This window comes from Penaeus chinensis, chromosome 19 (assembly GCF_019202785.1).
Source record: "Penaeus chinensis breed Huanghai No. 1 chromosome 19, ASM1920278v2, whole genome shotgun sequence".
NCBI classification, from domain to species: Eukaryota; Metazoa; Arthropoda; class Malacostraca; order Decapoda; family Penaeidae; genus Penaeus; species Penaeus chinensis.
The window spans coordinates 21,018,224-21,030,723 of NC_061837.1; the positions used below are offsets into that span (position 1 = coordinate 21,018,224).

A 12,500-nucleotide genomic window follows, 5' to 3' on the forward strand; every position below is an offset into this window, starting at 1 on the left:
AAACAAACAAGGACAATAGAAAACAATAAACCAAAACAAAAACAATCGCATACCCCCTTCCCCCTACCATCCTCCTCCCTCCACCCCTTCAAAAAAAAACAGTAATAACAACAGTAAGTAACGACAATGGAGAAAGTTTCCCCCCCCCCCCCGTCCCTCCTTTCCTCCTTTCCTCCCTTTTCCCTCCCCCTTCCCCCCTCCCCCCTCCCCTGCCCCAGGTGTTGACCCTGTCCTCCGCTCTCTCCCCTGGGGGTCGGGGGGGGGGCTGTGCTCACGTCATCCGCGTGTTCAGGAGCTATTAAAAGGGGATTCTTGATTTGCTGTGTTTATCATTATTCAGTCGTTTTATTTTTTTATTATTTATTTTTTTATTGGGGGAGGGGAGGGGGGGTCTGTGGTCATGGGGATTCTTGGTAACGGGGGAGGCAGGGGGAGGGGGAGAGTGCACGCTTGGTATCATTTGGTATTGCAAGTCGTTTTAAAGATGTGATCTGTTTTATTGATTCTCTCTCTTTATCTCTCTCTCTATATATCTTTCTCTCTCTCTCTCTCTCTCTCTTTCTTTCTCTCTCGTCTCTCTTCTTCTTCTTCTCGCTCTCATATCTCTCTCTCATCTCTCCTCTCTCTCTCTCTCGGTCCTCTCTCTCTCTCTCTCTCTCTCATCTCTCTCTCTCTCTCTCTCTCTTCTATCTCTCTTCTATCTCTCTCTCTCTCTCTCTCTCTCTCTCTCTCTCTCTCTCTCTCTCTCTCTCTCTCTCTCTCTCTCTCTCTCTCTCTCTCTCTCTCTCTCTCTCTCTCTCTCTCTCTCTCTCTCTCTCTCTCTCTCTCTCTCTCTCTCTCTCTCTCTCTCTCTCCCGGGTTGACGTCCTGGTAAATATTTATCGCTGCATTCCAATTGGCTTCGCAAATCTGCACAGAATTTTCGATAAAAGGAGAGAGAGAATTCTGCATTTTTCTTCTTCTTCTTCTTCTTCTTCGTCTCCTTTCTCCACCGAGAGATAAGTCGGAAAGATAAAGATAAAGGCGTTGACCCGCTGACCTCCCCTGCCGTTATAAATGTTGAGCAATGGCGAGTCACCTTGGCGGGGCGAGAGATCCACATTTCGCCCAGTTGTTGGGCTTCAATTTTCGCGTTTTCTCGGAAGAGGGTGGGGGGGGGGGGGGATGAGGGGGGGTGTACGCGCGCGTGTGTGTGTGTGTGTGTGTGTGTGTGTGTGTGTGTGTGTGTGTGTGTGTGTGTGTGTGTGTTTGTCTGTGTCTTTGCGTGCGTGTTTACGTGTACCTGTATCTACCTTGCGTGGATATTTTGTTTATTTATGTGCGTTCCGTGTGCGTGCGCGCAGGAGCGTGATTACGGCGGCCAGTACAGCCTCGGGGCGGATTTAGAACAAGCCTCATACCCACCCTTGCCCCTCCCCTCCCCGCCCTGCCCCCTAACCCCCACCTCTTCCCCCGCCCGTACCATAACTTGAATAATACTCCGCTTACACGGCTTTTATGCCTCTCCCTTACGCGATTGCCGTTACGGGGAAGGGGGAGGGGGGATGGGGGAAGGGGGAGGTGAAGGGAAGAGAGGGGGGAGGGAGAGAGAGAGAGAGAGAGAGAGAGAGAGAGAGAGAGAGAGAGAGAGAGAGAGAGAGAGAGAGAGAGAGAGAGAGAGAGAGAGAGAGAGAAAGAGAGAGAAGAGAGAGAGAAAGAGAGAGAGAGAGAGAGAAAGAAGGAGAGAAAAAGGAGAGAAAGAAGGAGAGAGAGACGGACAGAGAACCGGCCTACCCCAACCTCGCTCGCTCGTTCAACCCGCCAGCTTGCAGAAGAAGCTCCGTTCTTGCAATCTCTCGCAATCCTCCTCACAGCTGCTCTCGGGGCCTGGCGGAGGTGACGAGTGTGTGCCTCGTAATGGGTTCCTCCTGACGGGTAATGGGTGCCGTTAATAGACCCGAGTAATAGGCAGTTGGCAGGCGCGGCGCCTTGCTCGTTACCAGTAACACCCGAGATAATTACAGGCGAAGGGTGAGAGCGGGGCTGGAGGCCGCTGCTTGCGTGTGTGTGTGCGTGTGTGTGAGTGTGTGTGTGTTGTGTGTGTGTGTGTGTGTGTGTTTGTCTGTCTATCTGTGTGTCTGTATGTGTTTCTGTGTGTTTCTGCCTTTTTTTTCTGTGTGTAAGAATGCACATGTAAGTTCATGTAAGTAGATCCTATGTGCGTTTGACTGCTTGCTTGCTTGAGCGATTCGGTGCCCTCACCTCCCATTGCCTGCCGTTGTTTTTGATTCCACGCGCATAGGCCTACGCCCCCCCCCCCCCCCCCGCGCCTTCCGTGTTCACTCCGTTCTCGAACCTATAACTATGTGTCATTTAGTTGAATTATCTTTACGCTGTTGTTAAAGGGGAGACGGAAGAGGAATGAGAATGAAAATTGTAATAATGATGATGATAATGATAATAATGATGATAGTTTCCAATTGCGTTTCCCACACCGGCACACAAGCCTTCTCCCACCCCTTTCCCAGCCCCGTATGTGCGTGTAGGGGAGATAGGTGGAGGAGGATGTGGGGGGGGGGGGAGACGCTGCCCGCTACATCACCTTGCGATTATGAGGTGTTACACTTCTCCCTTCCTCCCTCTCTCTCTCCTTTTCTCTCTCTCTCTCTCTCTCTCCTTCTCTCTCTCTCTCTCCCCCTCTCCCTCCCTCCCTCCATCCCTCCCTACCTCCTCCCCCCCTCTCTCTCTCTCTCTCTCTCTCTCTCTCCTCTCTCTCTCTCTCTCTCTCTCTCTCTCTCTCTCTCTCTCTCTCTCTCTCTCTCTCTCTCTCTCTCTCTCTCTCTCTCTCTCTTTCTTCCGTGTTCCCTCTCCCTTGTTAAGAACATTTTCTTCTTCCTCGAGCGCGCGTCGCCCCGGGCCGTCCGCTTGTCTTTCAGTTGTCTTTTATTTTTCTCGCTGATTTTCTCATTCTTCTGCTTCCCTTATTGTCTTTTTAGATTTCTTGTTCTTTTGTCTTCCCTTTCCTGTTTCCGATTTTTTTTTTTTTTCGTTCTATTCGTCTCTTTGTTTCCTCTACGTTCCTGTTCTGTGCTTCGCTTGTTCCTTTCTCGTCCTCTGCCTTTCTTCCTCCTCCTCTCGTACAGTCGCCTTCTCCTTCTCTTTTTCATCCTCTTCTGCATCCTGATCTTCCTCCCTCCTCCTCATTCTCCTCTCCTCCTCCTCCTCCTCCTCCTCCTCCTCCTCCTCCTCCTCCACCTTCTCTTCCTTTTCTTTCTTGTTTCTTCTCATCCCCCAGTCCCCCTCCTCTTCCTCTCACCTTGCCCCCCTCCCTCCCTCCTCCTCCTCTTTCTCTTCCTCCTCCTCTTCCTGCTCTTCCTCCTCCTCCTTTTCTTCTTCTTCCTCCTCCTCTTCCTCCTTCCTCCTCATATTCCTCCTATTCCTCCTCCTCTTCATCCTCTTCCTCCTCCTCCTCCTCCTCCTCCTCCTCCTCCTCCTCCTCCTCCTCCGCGGGGTGTTTCTCTATTACCTCTCATTAGAGATAATATAGAGATGCCCCGAGTCCTGGCTGGGCATCCCGCTGCGGACTCGCCCCCCCCCCCCCCCCTCCCGGCCTGGACTCTCCGGACAGCTCTCTCGCGCCTTTCGAGTCTCGAAGAAGAGGGTCCTTGGCTTCTGGCGTGTGTTTTGCTTATTTCAATGTGGGTTTATCTACCACTGTATCAACACGGAAGAAATTTTTATTATTCATTTTCATTATCATTATTATTATTATTGTTATTATTATTATTGTTATTGCTGTTGTTGTTTTAGTTCTCTTTGTGTCTTGGTTTTTCCTCTACTTTATTTTCCTTCCATTTATTTTTCCTCATTTTTCCTGTCTCTCCTCCCCCGATTTCTTCTCTTCGTATTTCTTTGCTCTTTCCTTTTCTCTCCCTCCATCTTTTTTTCTCTCTTTCTCTTTCCCCTTTCCTTCTCTTCTCTACTCCCCCTCTCTTTCTCCTTTTACCTCCCTATCTCCTTCCTCTCTCCTCTTTCTCCCTCCCCATCTCCTTTCCCACTCCCCCCCCTCCCTCTCATCCCCCCTTCCTTCTCCCTCTCCCACGCCATTACCCCCCCCCCCCTCCCTACGCCCCTTCCTCTCCCTCCGTCTTCAATCCATATATCGCCCTCCCCCCCCTCCCCCTCTCACACACACGAACCCACCCACCGTCCGTGCCCTGCTCGGCACACACGAGTGAGCACCGACCCTCCTCCTCCTCCTCCTTTTCCTCCTCCTTTTCCTCCTCCTCCTCCATATTTTCCTGCTCTTCCTGCTCTTCCTCTTCTTCTTTTTCCTCCTCCTCCTCCTTTTACTCCTCCTCCTCCTCCTCCTCTTTCTCTTCTTCCTCCCCTTCCTCCCCTTCCTCCTCATCCCTCCTCGTCTCCAGCCCCTCCCCCCTCCATTCCCTCCGCCCCGCCCCTCCCTCGAACATCCCCATTTCGGTCTGAGATTTCACAATACTTCCGTTCCAGATGACTAGCGCCGCCCGCAAGCCCTAGACACGCCGTGGGGGGAAGAGGGGTGGGGAGAGGAGTGGGGAGAGAGGGAGAAATGTGTTGGGGAGAGAGGGGGAAATGTGTGTGGGGGGGAGAGAGAGGGAGGGATAGGGGACGGGAGAGGGAAGAGAGAGAGAGAAAAATGTGTGGGGGAGAGAGAGAGAGAGGGAAGAGAGAGAGAAATGTGTGGGGAAGGGGAGAGGGAAGAGAGGGAGAAGTAGGAGGGGAGAGAAAGGGAAGGAGGACGGGAGAGCGGAGAATAAGAGGTGAAGGGAAGGCAAAGGATTGGGAAGAAGTAAAGGAGGAAAGGGAAGGAGAAGGAGAAGGAAGGAAGGAGGGGGAGGGCTGGTGGGACGAGAGACAAGGAGGGAGAGAGACCAGAAACATGCACAAAGAGACCAATGAGACGTAGAGAGAGAGGGAGAAAAAAGGTTTAAATCCCCTCCCGTCACGACGCGCCCGAGCACCTCTCCCTTTCCCTCTCGTTCTCAAGATCGACTAAAAAAAAACATAGAATGAGACAATATAAAAGAAATAGAGAGTGATGTTAATTAAATGAAATATGTAGAATAACACAGAAGAGAATATCAAAAATAGAAACATGATAAAGTAAAGATAGATAGGATAAGACGCGATTGTGCTCACTTTTCGCCCGCGTTGAAATCGCCCCGTCCGCCCGCCCGCCCGCCCGCCCGTCCGCCCGCCCGCCCGCCCGCCCGCCCGACCGCCCGACAGACGACATCGGCGGGTTCTCTCGAGCGGAAAAACTGTGGCGATTGCAAAAGGATACACATTTTTGCAAAGAACACTGTCATGCCTCGATGCAAATTGCAATGGCGGCGACTATTTTTTTCATCTCTCTTTTTTTTTCTTTCTTTCCTATTTTCGGTGCATTTCTCAGCTGTCTTGTTTTCCGACTTCCTCCGGTGTCGACCGGATTTTGTTTCGTTCGTTTCGTCCGTCAATCTGTTAATCCGTTCGTCCGTCCGCGGTTCGTCTCGCCCGTCCGTCTGTTAATCCTTTGGTCCGCCTTTCCGTTAATCCGTTCGTCCGTTGTTCCGCCAGTCCGTCCGTTAATGCGATCGTTTCGTCCGTCCTCCCGCCGTGCGTGCGTGGGTGCGTGCCCGCGGGGGGCTGTCGGGCGCGGGTTCAGCAGCCTCGCCATCTCGCTCCGGGAATTTGGTCGGGCTCGAGCATGCGGCCGCCGCAGCCGCAGCCGACGGGCAATGGCAGACGCTCGCGTCCCTCGATTACTTGATTTCATGGAGATATATATATATATATATATATATATATATATATATATATATTATTATTTTTTTTTTTGTAAATGGCTCGCGTTTCGCTTTCGAAGTCTGGAGGGCCTGTGCGTGTGTGTGTGTGTGTGTGTGTGTGTGTGTGTGTGTGTGTGTGTGGGTGTGCATGACATAAAAAAATATGTAGACCAACGGGTTTGCAACATTAGAGTGCAAAATCAGACAGACAGAGAGAGAGAGAGAGAGAGAGAGAGAGAGAGAGAGAGAGAGAGAGAGAGAGAGAGAGAGAGAGAGAGAGAGAGAAAGAGAGAATCATTGAAAGAAAGAAAAAACAAACAAAAGAGAAAGAAAGAGACCGATGCAGAAAAACAAAAGCGCATCACAGCATCTGATCATCCCCAGTCGCTCAAAATCCGCCTCGAATTAAGTCTGGAGGGCCTGTGCGTGTGTGTATGTGTGTGTGTGTGTGTGTGTGTGTGTGTGTGTGTGTGTGTGTGTGTGTGGGTGTGCATGACATAAAAAAATATGTAGACCAACGGGTTTGCAACATTAGAGTGCAAAATCAGACAGACAGAGAGAGAGAGAGAGAGAGAGAGAGAGAGAGAGAGAGAGAGAGAGAGAGAGAGAGAGAGAGAGAGAGAGAGAGAGAGAAAGAGAGAATCATTGAAAGAAAGAAAAAACAAACAAAAGAGAAAGAAAGAGACCGATGCAGAAAAACAAAAGCGCATCACAGCATCTGATCATCCCCAGTCGCTCAAAATCCGCCTCGAATTATTACCCCCCTCCCCATCCCTCCCTCCCCCCTCCTCTTCCACCTCTTCCTCCTCCTCCTCCTCCTCCCCTTCCCCCTCCTCCTCCTCTTCCACCTCTTCCTCCTCCTCCTCCTCCTCTTCTTCTTCCTCCTCCTCCTCCTTCCCTCCTCCTCCACATCTTCCTCTTCTTCCTCCTCCTCCTCTTCTTCCACCTCTTCCTCCTCCTCCTCCTCCTCCTCCTCCTCCTCCTCCTTCCTCCCCCCCCCCCCTCCCGAGTGACAGTTTGCAGGTCCACGCGTCCGGCATTCCGCGCGTCCTTGGCGAAGGTCGGCGCGAGACTGACGCTGCGTTTTTGTCTTCGTCGCCCAGTCTCTCGGCCGCCATTGTGGTCTCCGGGGATGGCGGAGGCGGCGAGACAGATGGCGTTTTATGGGGCTTTCTGGTTATAATTCGTCCCTTTTTTTTAAGTTATATGGGTTGTTGATTGCGGGGGTGTTTTGTTAGTTTTTTTTTTGGTTTTCGTTTTTTTTTTAGGGGGGGGAGGGGGGATAGTGTTTCGGGTCGCTACTATATATATATATATATTTTTTTTAATGATAGGTGGCGTTAGTGTTTCCTTTTTTTAAAAATGGATTTCCTTTGAAATTTCTTTTTCTTCGTAAACCATCCTATATGAATTGGGGTGGGGGGGGGTCGCCCTGTTTCTTTTTTATTGTTTATTAATTTATTAATTTATTTGTTTTGATTTCATTCTTTTTTTTTTTTGTAAGTAGTGCTTGCGTGACGAATTTTCCCATTCCCGTTACTGCATCTGACGCGCGTGAATATTTTGCTTTTATTTTTTTTTTTTTTTTTTTTTGGCAAAAGAAGGTTAGCCGGGAGGTTGCACGTGGGGGGCGGGGGGGGGGGGGGCGGGATAAAAGGCTGGATTCAAAACGGAGCTAAAATTTCACATGATTATCTCGGGTCACAAGGAAGGGACTTGGATTTCATTTTCCTCTTTTTGAGAGAGAGGGAGAGGGGGAGAGAGAGAGAGAGAGAGGGAAAGGGAAGGAGTGAGAGTGAGAGTGAGAGTGAAAAGGAGAAGGAGAAGGAGAGATAGAGTGAGAGGGAGAGAGGGAGAGGGGGAGATGAGAAAAAGAGGAAGGAGGCTCTCGTTCAAAAACTTGTTCGTTTTCTTTTGGTTCATCCATCGGCATCTAGTTTTGTCTTTCTTGAGGAAGGAGAAGAGATGAAGATAACCCCCCCCCCCCTCACCTCCACCCCTTCCACCCCACCCCTCCCACCCCCTTGGGACGAGTGCAACTTTCACTCTCACATCTTTTTAAAATCGCTTTTTGCCGGGTTTTTTTACTCTTATCTTACAAGGGAGGTTCATATTTGGAAAAGCTCGTTTCTCTGTCTCTCTCTTCTCTCTCTCTCTCTCTCTCTCTCTTTCCTTGTTTGTTTCTATATTTTTCTCTCCCTTTCTTCTCTCCCTCCTTCTCCTCCTCCCTCCCTCCCTCCCTCCCTCCCTCCCCCCTTCCTCCCTCCCTCCCTTCCCTCTCCTCTCTCTCTCTCACCTCTCTCCTCCTCCTCTCTCTCTCTCTCTCTCTTCTCTCTCTCTCCTCTCTCTCTCTCTCCTCTTCTCTCTCTCTCTCTTTCTCTCTCTCCTTCCCTACCTCCCTCCCTCCCACCCTCCCTCCTCTCTCTCTCTTTCTCTCTCCTCCTCCTCTCCCTCCCTCCCTCCCTCTCCCTCCCTCCCTCCTCCCTCCCTCCCTCCCTCCCTCCCTCCCTCCCTCTCCCTCCCTCTCCCTCCCCATTCACGCTCGCTGCCCCAACACTAACCTTTTCATTATGCGAGTTATTGCGAAGGGAAGATGAAGATAGAGGAAGAAAAGACAAAAGGAAGATGAAAGGAAATGTTGCAAAGGGAAGACATTACAAGATTTATTGCAAAGGAAGGAGGAGGAGGAAGAAGAAGGAGAAGGAGGAGAAAAATAAGAAAGAGAAGAAGAAGAAAGATGTATTACGAAGGAAGGAAGAAGAAGAAGATAAGAATAACGATGTATTACGAAGGAAGGAATAAGAAGAAGAAGATAAGAAAGATTTATGGGTTAGTTCTCGAAGAGGGTGTGTGCGTGTGTTCGTGCGTCTGCTTCGGGGTTATCGTGCGAGGCAGAAGAAATTGTTGTACCCGATGACTTGACCTCGTATGTCGGGTCAAGACCAGAGGCAGTGAAGGGCGACGTGTACATATGTGTGTGTGTGGGGGGGGGGGGTATGTGTGTGTGTGTGTGTGTGTGTATGTGTGTGTGTGTGTGTGTGTGTGTGTGTGTGTGTGTGTGTGTGTGTGTGTGTGTGTGTGTGTGTGTGTGATCTGTTTATCGCCTTTTCCTCTCCTTCTCCCCCCTGCTCTCCTCTTCTCTTCGTCCTCCCCTCCCTCCCTCCACCTCGTGTTTCTCTCCTCCTGCTTCTGTTCCCAGCCCGTCTCCCTATCTCCTTTCTCCTCCTGCCTCCTCCTTGGAATCTCCCTCCCGCAGATTAGCGTCTCCCGCGCCTTCATCCCGGGCACGTCAGCTTGCCCTGCGGTCGTGTACCCCTGGGCATGTTCCTCGGGTATGTCCTCCCCCTCCTCCGCCCTCTCCTCCTACCCCCTCCTCTGCTCCCCCATCCTCTTTTTCTCTTCCTCTCCCATCCTCTTATTCTCCTCCTCCCTTCTCTATCCCTTTCTCTTCATATCGCCCTTTCCTCCGCTTTTCGCCTATCCACTTTCCCTTCCCTTCCTTTCCCTGCCTTCCACTTCCCTCCCCTCCTCTTTCCCTCCTTTACCTTCCACTCTCCTCTCCACCTATTTCCCCCCTCCCCTCCCCTCCCCCACTCCCATCTCCCTCCCATCCCTTTTCCTCCCCTCCCCTCCCCTCCCCTCCCCCTCCTCCCTCCCATCCCTTCTCCTCCCCTCACCCTCCTCCCTCCCATCCCCTCCCCTCCTCTCCCCCTTCATCCTGTATCCCGGCCATCTGCAGCCTTTTAGCTTCGAACACCCGAGGGGAGATCAGGAGCTGTACAAGAAGAAGATACAGAGAGGGTAGACGGACACACACACACAAAGAACCAGAAAGAAGAAGAAAGGAAGGAAGAAAGAGGAGAGATACGAGAGGATAGAAGGGTAGATACACAAAGACAGACAATTAGATAGACTCACGGACATGCAGATCAAGAGCTGTTCATGTATCTAAATGAAGTAAAGGTATAAATACTTCTGAGGATATGCTGATATGCTAATTATATTCACCAGAAAAAAACTGATTGAACTGCACATCACCTGCGGAGTTGGGGGGAGTGGGAAGAGTAGGGGGAGGGGGGGGCGAAGGAGGTAGACAACACCTGGTGCGTTTTCGTAAGTGTCAACGAAGGGGGTAAGCTTGGAGCTCCTGCGTAATGGGGGGGAGGGGAGGGGGGTCGTCAAACCGATAGGAGGGATTCAATGAGTCTTTGGTCGACTCTCTGTCTGTTTCTCTTCCTGCCTGCTTCTCTCTCTCTCTCTCTCTCTCTCTCTCTCTCTCTCTCTCTCTCTCATTATCTCTCTCCTAATCTGCCTTTCTGTCTGTCTGCCTATCTATCTATCTATGTTCCTCCCTTCTTCCCTCCTGCCCTCGCCCTCCCTCCTTCTTCCTCCTCCCTCCCTCCCTCCTTCCTTCCCTCGCCCTCCCTCCCTACCTCCCTCCTTCCCTCGCCCTCCCTCCCTCCCTCCCTCCCTCCTTCCCTCGCCCTCCCTCCCTCCCTCTCGTGGCTTTGTCTTCCCTTACCCTCAGACTTGCTCCCCTTCTCGCCACCGTGTCCCGAGGGAAACCAGAAAGTCGCCACAAACTACCGCGCCTTCGACCCCCCCTCCCCCCCCCCACACACACACACGGCCACAGTGCTGCACCTGAGGATTAGTAGAGAGAGAGAGAGAGAGAGAGAGAGAGAGAGAGAGAGAGAGAGAGAGAGAGAAACACAATGACAGAGAGAAAGAAAGAAAAACAGCTTGGCAGACAGAAAGACATGCATGCATCCATCTGTCCATCCATCCAGACAGGCAGGCAGACAGGCAGGCAGAAACTAGTCCATACCTTCCCCTGTCGAATGGAGGCAAGTTGAGGAGCGAGGAAAGAGCACCGGAGTCCTGCAACAGAACAGGGAAAAGGATGAAGGAGTGGTTCTCAGAAAGGGTTTGTTCCAGCTTGCATAATCGGTCAGCTCCCTCTGTCAAGGGGTATAGAAGGAGGAAGGAGGAGGAGGAGAGAAGGGGAGAAGAGGAGGAGACAAAGGGGAAAGAGGAGGAGAAGGAAGGGGGGAAGAAGAGGAGGAGAAGAAGAAATGAAAAAGTAAAGGAAGTAATGGAAAGAAGAAAAGAAATTTGCGTTGTGGGTATACGAGAAATGGAGAAAGAAAAACAAAAACAAAAAATACGAGGAAAAGGAAAAAGACAAAAAAAGAAATAGCAAATTAAAAGTCGATGAATAAGGAGAAGGGGAAGAAGGAGAGAAGAGAGGTGAGTGAACAGCATGACTCCCCCCTCCCCTCCTCGCCAGCTGTCTGTTCCCCTGGCGAAGGTGTGAGCGTGACTTTGCGATGCTCCCCTATTCATGGCAGGGAGGGAGCGGCCCTTGCAACAAGCCTCGGTCCTCATGGCTTTTCTGGCCTTTCAGAGATGTATTTTGGTTGGAATTGGCTCGGTCTTTTCGGTCGTTTTCCTTTCCCTGTTGTTATAGGGAGTTATGTCCTAATTGTCTTGGCTTACCCCGAGATGTGTGTTCTGGACTAATCTGTCCTTTTATTGTTTTCTCGTTTTTCATCTGATTTTGTTATAAAAAATTGCTCACCTCTTGTACAAATTTCATGTTATAATGTTGTTTTTCTGTTCTCAAAGGAGCTATGTTATCTAGAATATTGCGAGAGAGAGAGAGAGAGAGAGAGAAAGAGAAAGAGAAAGAGAAAGAGAAAGAGAGAGAGAGAGAGAGAGAGAGAGAGAGAGAGAGAGAGAGAGAGAGAGAGAGAGAGAGAGAGAGAGAGAGGTATCTTCCTGCATTCATTGGTGTTCCTTCTATATAAATATCGTGTTGTTATTTCATTGTTATCATCTTCAACAACAGGAACTTTTACTACTACTACTACTACTACTACTACTACTACTACCACTGTTACTACTACTACTACTACTACTACTACTTCTACTACTACTACAACTACAACAACCACTACACCACTACTACAAATGCAACTATTACCACCACCACATAACTAATATTCCTGATACCACTACTCCCGTTATGATTACCCCAACGACAATTACCTTTTTCCTTGCGCGCTGACATCCTCACCTCGCCCTCCTCCGCAGGAACTGGCGCAGCTGATCGAGGAGGCGAATCAGTCCCTGGAGGAGTCGGGGACGCCCTCGCACGAGATCCTGGTGGTGGTCCTGCACCGCGAGATCGTCGGCCACGGCTCCATCGGCATCACCCTGGCAGGAGGCGCTGACTACGAGGCGAAGGAGATCACGGTAAGAGATAGAGATGGAGATGGAGAAGGGATGGGGGTGGGAAAGGGAGGGAGGGGGTGGGAAGGGAGGGAGGGGGTGGGAAGGGAGAGGGAGAGGGACAGAGGGAAAGGGAATGGGGGAGAGAGAAAGAGGGAAAGGAGGGGACGTGAGAGAGAGAGAGAGAGAGATAGAGAGAGAGAGAGGGGGGGGGGGGGAAGGCAGGGATACATTGTACCAGTATAGAAAAAAAGAAATGACCAGTTAATGAATCCATATAAGTAAAACCTCTGTCACTCACTACCCCCCTCCCCCCACACCACCCCCTCTCCCCCCACCCACCCGATCACCTTGCAGGCCTCCCACCATTCCCACCAATCAAACATGAGAAAAAATGAGCCTATTTGAGCCTCCCCCCCCCCCCCTTCCCCCGTCATTAAATCTCAGAACGCGTCAATTACATCCAAACATGCCCCT

General features: G+C 50.8%; 1 protein-coding gene across 1 annotated transcript in view; it reads left to right on the plus strand.

Annotated features, from left to right (window-relative positions):
• LOC125034944 overlaps positions 1-12,500 on the plus strand; it is a 30,797-nt gene that overhangs the window by 10,149 nt on the left and 8,148 nt on the right. The window contains 1 exon segment of the mRNA XM_047626991.1: positions 11,886-12,047. Coding sequence (XP_047482947.1) covers positions 11,886-12,047 — 162 coding nt within the window.